This window comes from Pelobates fuscus, chromosome 1, assembly GCF_036172605.1.
Source record: "Pelobates fuscus isolate aPelFus1 chromosome 1, aPelFus1.pri, whole genome shotgun sequence".
In the NCBI taxonomy this organism is placed as follows: Eukaryota; Metazoa; Chordata; class Amphibia; order Anura; family Pelobatidae; genus Pelobates; species Pelobates fuscus.
Window position 1 is genome coordinate 388,889,224 of NC_086317.1, and position 17,267 is coordinate 388,906,490.

Genomic DNA, 17,267 nt, shown 5'->3' on the forward strand with positions numbered 1-17,267 from the left:
CGATCCTGCTATTCATTTATTGCCTGAGAGTAACAGCTTACCACTTTCAAACAATTAATGAGTTCCAGTGCATTGAAATTTGCACAGAGTTGACATTAGCTGTTCTGGAACTCTAGTTCCAGGTTGCTTGATGACACCCCATGATGATGCACATACAGTTAAACTCTGCACATACAGACTCTGGCACTATGAGCTCCAAAGCATTTAAGCAGTCATGATGTCTGGAGTAATCGTTTAAGTGCAGTTGATAAGTTTTGGCCTTATATTCTCAAATCTCTAGTTCTGGTTGGAAGGTATACAGTGTACCTCAGCCAATGTGATGTCAGTATGAGCTGAGGTGCTGACTTGCCTCCACTCAACAGCCATCTTATTATCTGTATAGTATTTCAAAATTGTGAGGGGAAAGGGGACAGATAACAGTGATTGGCAGTGAGTGGAGTCATGTCAGCAACTTAGCTCAGACACTGGTCAATCACACGTAGCTAGTACTACTAATAAGGAAGTAGCTTTGTGAAAAGAGGGGGAATGGCTATAGGGCGTGTAGTGGGAAATGAGATCATGCTGCAGAAAGCTTCAAATATTTTTTTGTATTTTTTTTTAAACAAAATTAAAGTGATTTGAACAGGGAGAAAATACAGCATTAATATGAGGGTATAACTTACCAAATGCATTAACATTGTGTTTGGCCAGAACCAATGACAATCTATTCCATTATAACAATCTGTTATAACCCGATGAATAAGCACCAGCAGTGCTATATCAAGCTTAAATGTTAATTTAGCAAGGTATGCCATTTAATTGAAGGGTTTAAGTGACCAAATTGTGCTTATGTGACATTTGACCATAAAGGTCGTAAGGGGACGGTACAGTAAAGCAAATTACTCTAGCATTTTCTTGTTCAAAAACGATACTTAGAGCAGTGCTCCACCAGATAATTGTTGGAATGAGAAAAAAATGAAAAATCTATTGCCAGTGGTAAATGAGTAAACTACTGACGTTGTTTCCCTAAAGGGAAGGATAACTTGCAAAATTTAAGGACACATGACGTGTAACATGTCATGATTCCCTTTTATTCCAGAAGTTTGGTCCTTAAGGGGTTAAAATGGTAAATACACATTTTGTGTGTGTTCTGATGGAAGCCGAACTGTCACTGCGCACATTTATTTTAAAGATTTAAAAAAAATAAAAATACAAATTTTATATATATAATGCATTAGAAAATGGATGCCTGTAAGTCTGCGTGTGTGCTTATGATGCTGCATTGTTGTTTTCAGTCAGTGTAAAAGCTTACATATCATAAAATGTCCTTACCAATAAAGCACTAATACAAAAGCAATGTCTCAAGTACAGCCTTGTGGTAAAAAAGTTAGCCACTCTGGAACAAGTAATAAAATGTTAATAGTCAAGGCTGAGATGATTTGCATGGGGCTGTAAAAGTGTAGATAATATTAACTAACTTTGAGTAAATGAAAAATCTTTTTCACTGAACAGAATGAGCAACCACTTAGCTGCTGTTAAATGACCACTATAGTCACCCAGACCACTTCAGCTCAATGAAGTGGTCTGGGTGCCAGGTCCCCAAGGTTTTAACCCTGCAGCTGTAAACATCAGAGAAACTTCTATATTTACATTGCAGGATTGATCCAGCCTCTAGTGGCTGTCTTTCTGACAGCTGCTAGAGGCACTTCCGCAACGCTCAATGCGAAAATCGCATTGAGCACGCAGAACGTCCATAGGAAAGCATTGAGTAATGCTTTCCTATAGGCGGTTTGAATGCGCGCGCGACTCTGGCTGCGCATGCACATTTGGTTCCACTCGGGAGCTGATGTCGGAGGGGGAGGAGAGGTCACCCGGCGCTGGATTAGGGTAAGGGGTTGAAGGGGTTTTAATCCCTTCAGCCCAGCGGTAGGGTGGGCCCTGAGGGTGGGGGGTGGGGAGGGACCTAAGGACTATATAGTGACAGGAAAACAAGTTTGTTTTCCTGGCACTATAGTGGTCCTTTAACCTTCTTAAGTTAACACAGCTTCAACAGTATGTAAAGTTTAAGATTTAGCATTTTCTAGACATTTACTTGTCCAAAGAAGAAAGTATGCAGCATATAAAACCTCAACAGATATTAATCCATGGTCCAATATTTGCCAATAATAAATTTTATCTTGCTGACGCTCAGATACTTTAGGGGAAATAACTTCTTATGCTTTGATAATTTTAAGGAAATAATTTTAAGTTGTTGAGCTAAAACTAGTTTGAATCAATGCTGACTTAAAAATCGTGATATATAGCTTTTTTTTTTTAAAGTTCCTGGAGATATCTGTGTTTTTTGACATATACATGTCTGCAAGACACTGCTGATACCCGCCTTTGCTTTCTGTATTAAAGGAACACTATACCGTTAGGGATGCAAACCAATATTCTCTGAAACTGCAATGTTTACATTGCAGGGTTAAGGGGACAGGGGTACTTTAAACAGAACACTTCAATGAGATAAAGTGGTCTAGGTGCTGTCATGTCCTTGTAAGATCAACAAACAACTTTTGGTCAGTACCTCTGGTCTTGACTTAGTTACTTTCCAGAGAAATTTGCCAACAAGATATTTCTTATGATAGGCAGCAGAATCCGGATTATCTATGCATGGACTTACAGTTTTTAGCATTTTCTTTAATCTCTACTTCTGCTGTAGGATCTCGTAGAATATCTTTCCAGTCAATGGTGTCTGTGAAACATAGGTGCTCGTTCTTGGTTATGTGAACTGTTCCTTTAACGATTTCTGGGTAAAGAGCATAAATAAGTTTTAAAAATAGTAATGTGGTACATTTACAATATTGTTAATTACAAAAATAGCAGGGAAAGTAAACTCCATCATTGGATGCATCCAGAATTCGCATAGACAACATGGCGTATAACTTGTCTCTTTTTATGTGCAAGCGAAATTCAATCACGTTTTCATGCAAACTTTTTAATGATAATAATAATAATAATAATGTTAATAATACTGTTTTACGCAGTCTTGCCAAGGGTCTTTCCGACTGATGCATACTGCTTCGCATGGACAATATCTTGGCAGTGCAATATGTCAATCGCCTCCATGGAGCCCGATCCCGAGCCCTGATGGAGGAGACGAAGGACATACACGAGTTCTGTCTCAATCGCAACATCACATTTCAGGCGGAATACCTGCCAGGGACCTCAAATCTCACGGCAGATTGGTTCTCTTGCCATTGGCGATTGGCAATTAGATGGCTCAATTTTCCTCGACCTGCAAACCCTCAAAGGTCTGCTAATGTTGGACTTATTTGCCTCCAGGACCAACCGTCAACTCCAGATGTACTTCAGTTGGCTCCCGGATCCGAAATGCGAAGCAGTGGATGCATTCCTTCAAACCTGGCCAAGTCAGGGATCCTACGCCTTCCCACCTTTCTCCATGCTAGCAAGAGTGTTCAATTACACACGGCAATGTGTACCTATTACTCATCACACCCCTGTGGCAGAGCCAGCCGTGGTTCCCGGATCTTCTGGAACTCTAGTATGACAATCCACTTCTACTGCCCTAGTCGCCCCTTTTTCTCTCAGGGCCCCGCGGGAAACCGCACCCACTGATGGTGGAAGAAAGGATGGAACTAGTGGCTTGGACGGTTTCCGGGGATTCTGTTCGGTCCACGGATTATCGCGAGAGACTAAAGATCTTCTATGGCATTCATGGGCCCCTGGCACTAGGAGATGTTACATCTCCGCCTGGGAGGCTTGGTGTAGTTGGTGTTTGGAATCCTTTGGAATCCTTTGGAATCCCTTTACAACACCTGTACCGGTCATTCTGAACTACCTATCATCTGTTCTCCGTGGGATGCTCGTAGCGATCTATCAACGTGGTGCTCGGCTATCTCGGTGGCTCACATTCCCTTCCAAGGTGTCCCAGTAGGGCAAGACCCCTAGTGTGCCACCTTCTGAGAGACATTAAGTTGTCCAGACCTCCGGCAACTAAATAATGTCGACTCTGTGATGTGGACTTGGTTCTACGTTTCCTACGGGAATGGCCAGACAATACCAACTTATCTCTACGACAACTGTCGGCTAAGCTGACACTTCTGTTGTGTCCAATTTATTTCCATTGGATCTTGGACATACGGGCTTTCGACGTCAACATTTTTTCCTTTTTATCAGATGGTGTCACGTTTTCTATTTCGTGACGTACTAAGTCGGACTCTACCGTTGTCTCCTATCCGTTTTTCCGGGAGGCTCCGCGACTTTGTGTTGTGGATGCTCTTTTGAAATATGTAGAGAATACTTATTCGCTACGTACTTCTCCTTCAGGACAACTCCTGATTTCCAATGTCAAACCCCACAAACTAGTAACGACCACGACTTTAGCTAGGTAGATTCAATGGTTGTTGTCCATGGCTGGGGTAGCACCTTGTTTCGGCGTCCACTCGGTCCGCCGCGCGGCAATCTTCTCACGCTTCTTTCACTTTTCTACATTCTCAGTGTTAAAAATGCAAACTATGAAGCCTCCTGTCATGTGATAAAATTGTAGATTATGCTAACGTAGTGTACCTATAATCTTGATTTTTGTAATGACAGGAGGCAAATATTTTCCAACCCTATTCTGCTTCCCACCCTGGGTCTTTGTTTCTCACATTATTCGAATTGTTTTTACTAGTGTAGCTTATATTTAAGATTTAGTGTCGTTAGTACTACCAGTTTAATTGAGCATATAGATCCGGTTATATATTGAGTTAAATTAAGTAACTAATTAATTATGTCATATTTATTTTGGTCATCTGTCTGGATTTCGATGGTTGGTTAAATGAGGACATCTTGTCACTTCAGATGCCTTTAACTTCTTTTTGTTTCCTTTCAGTGTGATCGACTTCTGCACAGAAATGGATCTATTTCCGTTGAGTTTCCAGTCACCTATTTTCGAATTCTGGATGTTATCGATTGTTCTGTTGTTCTTAAGGACTTGGTTTTGTTCTAGACTGTGATATACTGTTTTACAAAGAAAGAGGAAGTGATCAGGCTGACAGGGTCCTTTATAGAGTGGGATACTTGTTTCTGATTGGTTGTTTTCTGTTTCATCTGTGCTGCTGGATTTTATAGTAAAAAGAGTTATGCAAAATATTTGTCTCCTGTCATTACTAAAATTAAGATTATAGGTACACAAAGTTAGCATAATCTAAAATTTATACTGATCTCTCCTTGATCCTCCCAATGCCCAGCATTCAGAGATCCCATCCAAATCTTCACACTATCTTGACCAACAACACTTTACTCATTTGTTAAATGTGAGCCCTCTTTAATAACAAGGCAAGCCAAGGCAACTGCCTCCAATTGAAGGCTACTTGCAACAATTCATTTTAGGATCTCTTCCTTCTATTGCAGAAATATGTACTTGCAATGCACTACCAATATTTGTACTTAGTTTGCCCTCTTCCTTCTCCCAGGGTAAAGGTTGTGTTGGCACTTCAGTTACTCTGCCTATGTTGTCAAATATGAAGTTAGAGTAGACCCTGCACCTTACTAATCTATATACTGTAAACACTGAAAACTTGATAGTAGCAGTCTTGATAGTAGCTTTATTTTCTTGTTGTGGTTTTAGTGCCCTTGAGGTAGAGTTTCTGTACAGTGCTATCTTTTCCCTCACTAAATGTAATTGGTTTGGAGGACAGACTCACAATCTACATGTGGACGGGGATTTGTTAGACTTTAAAAGTAACAATTTTTATATTACATTCTTTATTTGGTGTTTATATGTATGTTCCCATTGTTTAAGGATAAGTTTAAAAGTGAAGACTTCTGTGTTTGTGGTGTTTCAGTGTCTGAGCATTGCACTCCAGAAATTCTTTGTTCAATTTATTGTTCACTTGTGGTCCTTATCATTTTTTATTTTGTTTCAAATATCCCAGCAGTAACTGGGCTTCATTATCTCCTGGCCAAGGTCACTTTAAGATGGCACCACAGCCAATACAAACTCCCATTATAGGCCATTTACTTATCTTGGAATCAAGCAGAGCTCATTTTTAGATAGTAGCTTTTATTTTTCAACCAGTATTAGCCCCTCCATGATGAAATGATGAGGTGTCCCTCAGTGGATCTCACAAAGCACAAGTTTAGACTTACTTGTTGGTCTGTGAAATATGAAGAAGGCTAATCAGAAAAGCCAAGCGTCTTGTTCATATACTATGGGCAGCTGGGAAAACGCATGTTTATATGCCTAATTTGGGGTTTACATAGTGAAATCATATAAAATACCATGTGAGAGAAATTAGTTTAACTATTGTTCTTAAAATAAAAAAAGTCACTAGTCTAATATTTCCTTACCTTTTGTGTCATTTTACCCCACTCCCTCTAGCATGTAAGCTCATTGAGCAGGGCCCTCAACCCCTCTGTTCCTGTGTGTCCAACTTGTCTGGTTACAACTACATGTCTGTTTGTCCACCCATTGTAAAGCGCTGTGGAATTTGATGGCGCTATATAAATATAATAATAATAATAATAATAATAATAATAATAATAAAAAAGGTCAATTTACTGTCTGGTGGCTGGGGTACTCTTGTGATGTAAAACTTTTCAGAAGTTATTACAGATGACTGACACATTTTCTGGAGAAAAGGCTCTGGTTTACCTGAAAAATGTGGGGTCTTTAGATAGCTGGTGTTGCTCAGGCCAGAGCAAGACACGTTAAACAGTAGTACGGTACTCTATTGTGTACTCTTTTCTATTTTATTCTACTGAACTGTTTTCACAGAAAAGAAGCTAAGTACGTGCCAAATGCCATTAGACTTCCAGAGTGCTTTGTTCTCTCGTTATATGAGAAATTAGCTCATTAGAAACATCAGGTGCAAACGAGATAATCCAGACTGTGATACAATCTTGAAACTGTTGCCTTTCTTTTTTTTTCTTTCTTTAAAAAAAAAAAATCTGTTTTCCTTTCTTCTCATGGGAATAAACGACTATTTGCAATCATGAATGTGTTGTACATTAGCCAGGGTTTAGTTTGCTGGAACCTGTATAACCAGTGTGCTAATCCTGAGATATAGACAGGATCGCATACCTATCTGTTTGTGTCCTGTGTTCGAAAACACCATAGAAGTGGCAGAACTTTATCAGCTGTAAAACAATAAAGTCACTACTAAAAGAGGATAAAGCAAAAGTCTTAAATCCAGGATAGTTGTTATGTGTCTGGGACTGTGTGAAAGGATGCTGGAGCCACTGGGGCCAGTGATAGACATTTTCTAGCATAATAACAGCCAAGTTAAAGACAATACTAAGATGACTTGCTATCTGAGCATCATGGAAATTACAATCGTGGTAAATGAAGTTCCAAAGGGTGCTGAGCTCAAATAACTTGTACAAGGGTTGGTCAAATAGAGACCTCGGATTGTTAGTGGATTGCATTTCCCATACACCTTATCCAGCCATTCGCTCAACAAGTGTATGGCTATATTTGATCACTCTGACCTATAGTACTGAGCTTCTGTGCGTCACACTCTTCAATAATAAGGGCTGTAGGAGGTGATGGGTAGTGACAGGGGTTAATTGGGGAGGTTATCAGTCATGTCACCAGCTTTAATTTGAAGAAACTGTGACTTTTGAGAGCTTTACGCATTTTTACAAACACAGTAGGTTTAAAAATAATGTTCCAGTAATAACACTACTGCATCGTAAAGGAGCAGGAAACTTACCTAAATAAAGATTCACTTTTAAAATCTGAACTATAAAATGTTCTGTCAACACTTACCCCTATTCCTAAGCCATCTACATTCTATGTCCCCTCAACCTTTAGTACCCTTAATGCTAAAGATCCCCTAACCTTAAACCTTACTAAACAGTTTTTTAAACACATACCAGAGAGCAGTAATCCCCAAATAACATAGCAGATTAATAAAATAAAGACTTCTGTCAATGTGTTCTACAAAACATTTTTGCTAGAACTATTTGTAAGGTGCACCTACGTTAGCCTCACTCTTAAAACCAGAAATACTACATACTGTTCTGTTTTCATAGCTATCCGCCCACACCCCTCAACTAAAGCACTGAGTAATTTGTCTTCAGGGTCAACTTTAAATCGCAGGCCCCCTACAGGCTCACGATTGTTTGTAATGTTAGTCACTGCATGAATGACTAATATAGACTATAACTCAAATGGTCATTGACCTGAACATATCGGTAAAATAGTTTTGATTTCATGCAACAGATGCCAGATATCTGTTTAAATGCCACAAATCAAAGCAATGGACTGATAGGTGGTTTACATGTAACTCTGAGATGTGAATGTTGATACCCAGGTTCCCAAGTCAAACCACAATTGTATAACTAGTCCTTACATTGGCTATCTGTATCCTATAGAAGTCAATTCAAGGTACTAATCCACACCTATAAAGCACTGAACAATTGTAGTCCCTCGTATATCTCTTCACTGATCCGTAGGTATGCCCCTTCTCAGTCTCTCTCCTCTGCCCATGACCTTCTCATGTCCGCTGCTCGCACCCATACGGCCAACTCATGCTTGCCAGACTTCTCGTGGCTCCTTTCCAGGGCCGGCCTTAGGGGTGTGTGAGCTGTGCGGCCGCACAGGGCGCCATGTAGCAGGGGGCGCCGTGCGGCCGCACAGCCGGCCGGGATTTAAAAAAAAAATTTTTTATTTTTTTTAAAATTTGCAGCGGGGGCGGAGCTTACCGTGCGGCGGGGGCGGAGCTAAAAGCGCCGGAAAACTGCTGCAGGGGAAGCAGGAAGGAGTCCCTGCTTCCCCACCAAACAGTCACCAGGAGCTGCACTGCCTCCACAATGAACTCCACAGGTAACTGTGGGATTGTCAGGTGAGTGTGACTCTCTGCCTGTGCGTATTACTGTCTGTGTGTGTATGACTGTCTGCCTCTGTGTGTCTGTGTGTATCACTGTCTGCCTGTGTGTGTGTGTGTGTGTATGACTGTCTGCCTGTGTGTGTCTGTGTGTGTGTGTATGACTGTCTGCCTGTGTGTGTCTGTGTGTGTGTGTATGACTGTCTGCCTCAGTGTGTGTCTGTGTGTATGACTGTGTGTGTCTGTGTGTATTACTGTCTGCCTCTGTGTGTGTCTGTGTGTATTACTGTCTGTGTCTGTGTGTATTACTGTCTGTGTCTGTGTGTATGACTGACTGTCTGCCTGTGTGTGTCTGTGTGTGTGTATGACTGCCACTGTGTGTCTGTGTGTATTACTGTCTGCCTCTGTGTGTGTGTATTACTGTCTGCCTCTGTGTGTGTGTCTGTGTGTATGACTGTCTGCCTGTGTGTGTCTGTGTGTATGACTGTCTGCGTGTTTGTCTGTGTGTATGACTGTCTGCGTGTGTGTGTATGACTGTCTGCCTCTGTGTGTGTGTATTACTGACTGTCTGCCTGTGTGTGTGAGACTGTCTGCCTTTGTGTGTCTGTGTGTGTGTGTATGACTGTCTTCCTGTGTGTGTGTATGGCCGTCTGACTCTGTGTGTGTGTGTGTGTGTGTCACATACAACCAATACACGCATATCACACACTGTTAATACACCCATTACAAATATCACACATAGCATACATATCACACACCGTCATCACACCTACTATCACATACACAGACAACACAAACATTACAGCATACATGGATGACGGGGGGGGGGGGGGGGCGCTGTGAAGATTTTTCGCACAGGGCGTCTAAATGCCTAAGGCCGGCCCTGCTCCTTTCCTTTGGTATAGCCTACCACCATCAGACTCTTCCCTACTCTTCAATCATTTAAAAAGTGCATCAAAACCTATCTCTTTAGGAAAGCTTATGGCCTCCCAAAGTAACCTCTACCTCACATACCTGTCCCTTGCTCTCTCCTAAAGGGCAGCATTCTACTCTCTCCTTCTGCCTCACTCCCACCTTGCTTGAATGCTATCTCCTGTCTCACTCCCACCTTGCTTGATTGCCATCTCCTTTCCTACTGTTATACCCCACCTCCTCTGGACTGTAAGCTTATTTGAACAGGGTCCTTTTCAACCTATTGTTCCTATAAGTTTTTGTAATCGTCCTATTTATTGTTAAATCTCCCGCTCTAATTATATTGTAAAGCGCTACAGAATATGCTGGTGCTATATAAATACCAGTAATAATAATAATAATGACGTCTTGAAATGTGCATTTGTGTGACAGAAAAGTCATAATATATAAGTGGCAATAACTAAAGTAGTTCTATATATTTTATATAGATATTGACGTTGTTCTTAATATTCTATTTAAGTATAACACACCTGTAAACAAGGCATCCAAACAGAACCTAGGTAAGCATACATATAACCAACCAGACATAGCTTAATGAATCAGCAATTAAAGAAAGACATAAGTAATCTCACCTGTAAGCTGGTGGAAGCCCAATTTCTGAAGCCCCTGTGTGCCATTAACCTGATTGTTGAGCACCAGGTAGAGAGCATATTTTTCATCGTAAAGGTTTTTCCCTCGAATGACACGCAGGTTTTCTAGAGGCAGGTATGTAAAAATATTCACTGCGATCAACACGTACCCAGTCACTTCTCGAATGGACTGAAAATGGAACCAGCAAAATCAGATCATTCTGAATATACTGTTATTTGGGATTCAACAGCAATACAAATTATTAAAAAAAGGTTATTAAAATATTAATTTATGAAGTGAATTTAAAAAATGATCTTAATACAATATAACAATAACATCTCATTAAAACTGCATTGTAAGAAAAAAAATAATGGATTATTCAAATAGGTAGATCCTTTTAATGGCCAGATTTTGACAAATGGAGAATATGTATCTAAGTCTCAGGTCTTTTTATGTTTTATAAAGCATTAAAAAAAATCAAGAGAGGGTGCAGGAACCCTTGGAAGAGGTCACGGCAGCACCGAGGGAGACTCTAGAGAAAAGATAAGTAATTTGTTTTATTTGTATTTATTTATTTTTTGCTTTATACAGGGGAACTGGCCTAAATGACATGGGTCATCACAGCTGTAGCATTAGGAATACAGATCTTGTATGTATTCCTAATGCTACAGTGTTCTTTTAAATGTAAAATCTGGAGTTTACTAATATCAGTTAGACCTCAGCTTCTATAGTGAATGTATTTTATAGTACACTGAAGTAAAGAAGAGAGACCCCCATTTTCCCTCCTGCTATCTCCTTGCTCATTCCATCTGAATTGTTAAGCAAGCTTGGTGTTGTAAGATTGGCAAGAAAGGCTTTTTAAAAAGATGTGCATAATATAATACACTACAGACCAAAGGTCACCTGAGAAAACTTAAATAGAGAATGTGCTTGCTTTAGTTTAGTCTCTAAAAGGGTTATTCACTAGAGTATAAATTGTTGGAAATTCGTAGTTAATTCAAATTTAACATTAAAGTTACCAAGTTACCATTAATGTGACACTATAGTCACCAAAACAACTTTATCTTAATAAAGCAGTTTAGGTGTATAGATAATGTCTCTGCAGTCTCACTGCTTAATTATCTGCCATTTTGGAGTTAAATCACTTCTGTTTTTGTTTATGCAGCCCTAGCCACACCTCCCCTGGCTGTGACTGACACAGCCTGCTGAAAAACAAAATTGGTTTCATTTTCAATCAGGTGTAACTTACTTTAAAAGTTGTTATCTCCTGCTCTGTAAATTGAACTTACTAGAACCTGCAGGGTCTAGTAAGCTATTAACAGAGGAGGAGATAAGAAATTCTAAATTAAACAGACTTTGCAAGATAAGGAAGTGTAAACATTAGATGACTCTTTACAAGAAATGTTTTGATTAGGCTGTGTGAGTCACATGCAGGGAGGTGTGCCTATGCTGGCATAAACAAAGTAATTTAACTCCTAAATGGCAGAGAATTGAGCAGTGAGACTGCACAGGCATAATCTATACACTAAAACTGCTTCATTAAGCTAAAGTTGTTACGGTGACTATTGTGTCCTTTTAATTTTAATTTCCTAATCGCTCACACTTTGTAAGTGAGTAGTTTGAAAACACTACTTGTGACACCTGCTTGACATTGTAAATCCACCATTTTGATTGTGCCATCCATTTTAGCACTATCATTCTACTTGTATATAGGCAGGTGTTCAATACTATGTTCTGTTGTTTTTCATATTGAGTTAAAGTGTATTTTAGCATGCTCCCCACCTCCATTGTCTGTACTGCTTCATACAGTAGCTATTCAAGTTTTACTGGATTCAGTCCTTTTCCCTGGACTTTGCTCCAAGCTTCACGATCATGTATAGTATGCCAGTAATGTCACTTTTGGACACATTTTCTAGTATATGCAGTAGTATATGAAAGATTTAATCGTAGACATAAAATATTATCGTTTTGTTTCCCAGAGTAAGTTGGTTTGTGGTTGTTGTTGATATTTGTTATTATTAAATTCAGCATTTGATACGGTATGTCCTAAGCCATCTTATATATAACATTTATCTCAGTATGGATACAGAGCTCTTGAAGCAGCTCCCTACCAATTCACACACACATATATAGATTAATTTCTGTTGGACACAATAACTCCCATCATGTTTAGTCCTTGAACTTAAAGGGACTCTCCAGTGCCAGGAAAACAATCCGTTTTCCTGGCACTGCAGGTCCCCTCTCCCTCCCACCACCCATCCCTAGTTGCTGAAGGGGTGAAAACTCCTTCAGTGACTTACCTGAGACCTTGCCGATGTCTCTCGGCGATAGGTTTCGGGTCGCCGCCGCTCCTCCCCTTCATTACGTCAGCTGGCGGGGGAGACTGATCCCGCCCACCGGCTGTGGAGACCTAATGCGCATGTGCGGCAATGCCGCGCCTGCGCATTAGAGCTCTCCATAGGAAAGCATTGGAATTGAGCGACGCTGGAGGTCCTCACACAGCGTGAGGACGTCCAGCGACGCTCTATCACAGAAAGCCTGTGCTATGAAGCAGGAAGTGCCATCTAGTGGCTGTCTAACAGACAGCCACTAGGGGAGGACTTAACCCTGCAAGGTAATTATTGCAGTTTAGGAAAACTGCAATAATTACAGTTGCAGGGTTAAGGGTAGTGGGAGTTGGCACCCAGACCATTCCAATGGGCAGAAGTAGTCTGGGTGCCTGGAGTTTCCCTTTAATTCTTGCCTTAATCAAAGTATTTCACTCCACTGTGCTATCATTATTATCATTGTGCTATGCCCTCATACTATTACAGGTATGGTTAGATGACAACTCCCATCATGATCAATCAGCTATATGATAATTTTTAGTTCATAGTAACCAAACTGACTCATTTAAAATATTTGATGCTCCAGCATTAAACCTTTCCCACTGACGCAAGCTCAGTTGCTTTGTAGTTCTTAATCTAATGGGTGGAGAAGGGAGGAGGAAGGAGTTATGAAATATATAGGCATGGTGGCTGGTTAAACAGGACTGGCCTCGGCCACATTCTTTCACTGGAAAGACAAACACTCACTAACATTTTACACCTCCAGATTACTTATGAGATAACAGAATGAACCTGAAAAACAGGTCACACACATTTTATTTTAGCAAGAGAGCACACATTGTCAAATGATACGTACACTCTTCAAGAGTAGGTTGTGTGGCACCATTTATAAACTAATACACGATGTACCTACAGCATGCTTTCCGAAAGGGCTATCAACCATAAAACACAATTTGTAACTGCTGCCCAGGCAGAAAACCAAACGTAAGACTTCAGAGCCCCCAGATTGACTGATGAGCATTAGCCTAGTTTGTTAACATCAATGTGAATTACCACTCATACATTCAACCAGCTGTTCTGTATGCTAGTGGTGTTTAGCTATTTCAGCTATATATAGATGCAGGTGAGATTTATCTACTTATATGTTAGCAATGGCTTGTCACATGCATGAGCAGAGCTTGAGAATGAAGTTGTTTGATGACGGCCATGTGTTAGCAGTTTATGCCTGTATTTTGCTATAGACATTGTTCCTGATTCGGTTTCTCAGGATTAGTTGCTTAGTGATATGTATTATGGTACACCAGGTTTGCCATGCCGAATTTTTGGTCAATTGCTTATATTTAAATTTAAAAGGCATGTTAGTATTTGATCTGGTGTTATTCATAGTATGAGACAGTTTATTTATTAACTAGGTCTAAAACGTTTGTCTCAGTTATTTTACATTGCAATCATGCAACTGCTCAAATCTTTTTGCAGGAAATTTTTAAAGCAGTGCTGTTACCTTCCATGTTTTGTTTTAAATTAGACTTTTTTGTTCCTCTGTTTTCCGTTGTGTTTTTTCTTTTTATAATTTTGAAACTCAGTGTTTTTAGTTTTACATAAGATACAGTAGGGATATGTTTTTCTTATGGGGAGCATGATCTTGCTAAGCTAATTTACCCAAAACACACCAGAACCCACAGGAGGGCAAACTTCAGGCATCATAGACAGAGCTGAACAAAATAGAGGCACCCAGGTACTGATATCCGACAGAAGAAAGAAAAGATAATAATTACCGGTAAATAAAAATAAATGGCAAAAGGCAAGGTGGAGAGTGTACATGATACAAGGAACACAAGGAAAGGAAAAGAAAAACATGACCGTGCTTTAAAGGGATACTATAGTCACCAAAATAACTTTAGCTTAATGAAGCAGTTTTGGACTATATATCATGCCCCTGCAGTATCACTGCTCAATTCTCTGCCACTTAGGAGTGGAATAACTTTGTTTATGAACCCTAGTCACACCTCCCTGCATGTGACTTGCACAGTCTCCCTAAACACTTCCTGTAAAGCCATCTACAATTTATCCTTTCTTTATTATTTATTGTTCTGTTTAATTTAGATGTTCTTATATTCTGCTATTAATAGCTTGCTAGACCCTGCAAGAGCCTCCTGTATGTGATTAAAGTTCAATTTACAGAGAAAAAGATACAATTGTTTAAGTAAATTACATCTGATTGAAAGTGAAACCAGTTTTATTTTCATGCAGGCTCTGTCAATCAGAGCCAGGGGAGGTGTGGCTAGGGCTACATAAACAGAAACAAAGTGATTTAACTCCTAAATGGCAGTGAAGTGAGCAGTAAAACCTGAGAGGCATAATCTACACACAAAAACTACTTCATTTCTTTAGGTAACTATAGTGTTCCTTTAAGTAAAACGATCACAGCTTTAAATACCCCACTGCTGGGACTTTCATTCAGAATTCCAATATGAGGGATTTTTGCTAGTGATAGAGAGGGATGGGGAATAATCATCTCCTATTTTGTCTCCTAACTAATCAGAATAAAGCACCTTCCAAAATATCATTGCATTGGGGAGAAACATAACAATTTGTACACCCCCACCATTTGAAGGGCTTTGGGAGTGGAAAATAATATCAGGGACTGCTTCAACGCCAATACTTACACACTGATACTTTTAGCATTCATACTATAGGTAACCTTCCTAATTAAATGGGCACTATAGCACCATAGCCACTACAGGCTGTAGTTATTATGAGGTAAAGGATCTTCCTGTTTCACATTTGGGCAATACAATAGAGCAGTGGTTTTGACCGTACTAAGAAAAACTGCCAAAAATACAAAATACATAAAAAATAAGTGAGTTAAGTACTGACGAGTAGTTGGTAGTAGAAGTGCAATGTTTTTTTTGCTGTTTAATCTGATTCACTGCCATGTATCATCACTTTTCATGGAAAACTCCAAGCAATATTTGGTCTGATGCTATGTCGAAACCATTTCTGTATTGTATCATCTAAGATTGGAGAACATTGGATAGAAGAATTTAATCTTATGAAATATCAGATTTTCTCCAAAATGTAACAGCACCTGAAAATTAAAACCATAGCCACTACAACAAGCTGTATTTTGTTATGGTGCTTGGAGTTCCCTGTTATATGACATTATTATTTTTGTTTGATTAATGATGACAGCGGGAATTCACCCTCTCCCCCCCAGTTTTCCTCATCCTTAATGCTGATTGACTGCTACCTGACAGCAGACTTTTTTCAAGCTTCCTCTCAAGAAACATTGCTTAATAGCCAATTGGCATCAAGAGACAATCAGGGTTAATTTCAGGTCGCCTGCATTTTATGATTTTAACTTACGGTATATGGTTCAAGTTGAACCATCCTAAGATAACTTTTCCACTAACTGTTCTTCATAATTTGTCTAATAAATTAGAATTTAATGAGAAAACCCGTAAATTATCAACCATACACATCAACAAAGCCAAAGTGCTGATATCAGGGAGATGTGCCCAACACATTTTGCTTATGTGTATTAGTACTTGAATATCTTCTAAATGAACTAAGAAAGCATAATAATCATCAGTTATCTTTATATCTCACCTTCAAAAAAGACAAATCTTGACTGTTATCAATAAGTACGATCTCCAGGTTCCCCATCACAATCTGACAGTTGTTGTACATGTTCTTCAAGGTAAGTTGCTGGTAGCTACTGTCCCCAGTCACGCTGAGACCATTCATCGTCCCAGAACACACTGTTAGAAACACAGAGAGAGATTTTCAACATTGGTTGAATGTTATAGACATTAACGTACTTACACTTGGCACTTGTTGGAACAACAGTTAGGGCAACTTAACTTGTACAGATCAGAATATAGAAACCTTGAACAAGTTTAAACCTGTCCTCTTCAAAAGGACTATTTGTCCATTTCTATATGGACCTCCTTGCATATAGAGAGGCACTAGTGTTTGGTAACAAAAAAAGAGATTTCCTAGGACGGGTTCAGAATCAATGTGCCTGGAGCCCACTTCAGGCAGAAATCCATGCAGGCAGAAATCAACCTTTGCTACCATCCTGCTTTCTAGTGCAGAATTTTCTGCTAAGTGATGTTACACTGCTATTAGCATGAATACCCAGTGGTTTCACAGCTCATTTGTTTTATATTAAAGTTTAGCCTGTTTCCTGTGCTCCATAATATCAGGTATATAGCTACCTATGCTCTAACACTGTCTTACAAACCTTGCTAATGTGAGCTATATGCATTGCATCCTATCGTCCTTTTTCTTCCTCTATATTAATTTACAAAAAAAAAGTGCAGTATACTCGACATCTCATTTGCGCTTGTTATCAAAATATATTTTCTTCTTGAAATGTCCTTAAACAGCTTGTAACTATCATCTTGCACTACAAAAATAACAAATGTTTTTTTAAAAAAAAAGTATTAATGCACATAGTGTTTAAAATCTATTTCTACCTAGAGTCTGACTTGTTTTCTTCCGACCTTCCCCAATTTTTTATTTGGCTCCCTAAGCCATCCTTTACTGTGTACACTATGTTTAGCAATGATCAATTCCCTGGTGCTTTGGAACAAGTACA

General features: G+C 39.5%; 1 protein-coding gene across 2 annotated transcripts in view; it reads right to left on the reverse strand.

Annotated features, from left to right (window-relative positions):
- ERBB3 (erb-b2 receptor tyrosine kinase 3) overlaps positions 1-17,267 on the reverse strand; it is a 93,186-nt gene that overhangs the window by 33,515 nt on the left and 42,404 nt on the right. For both annotated transcript variants that reach the window (XM_063426480.1, XM_063426472.1), the window contains exons 2-4: positions 16,274-16,425; positions 10,340-10,526; positions 2,642-2,767 (exon numbers count right to left, since the gene is read on the reverse strand). In XM_063426480.1, coding sequence (XP_063282550.1) covers positions 2,642-2,767; positions 10,340-10,526; positions 16,274-16,425 — 465 coding nt within the window. The remainder of the gene's footprint in view (positions 1-2,641; positions 2,768-10,339; positions 10,527-16,273; positions 16,426-17,267) is intronic.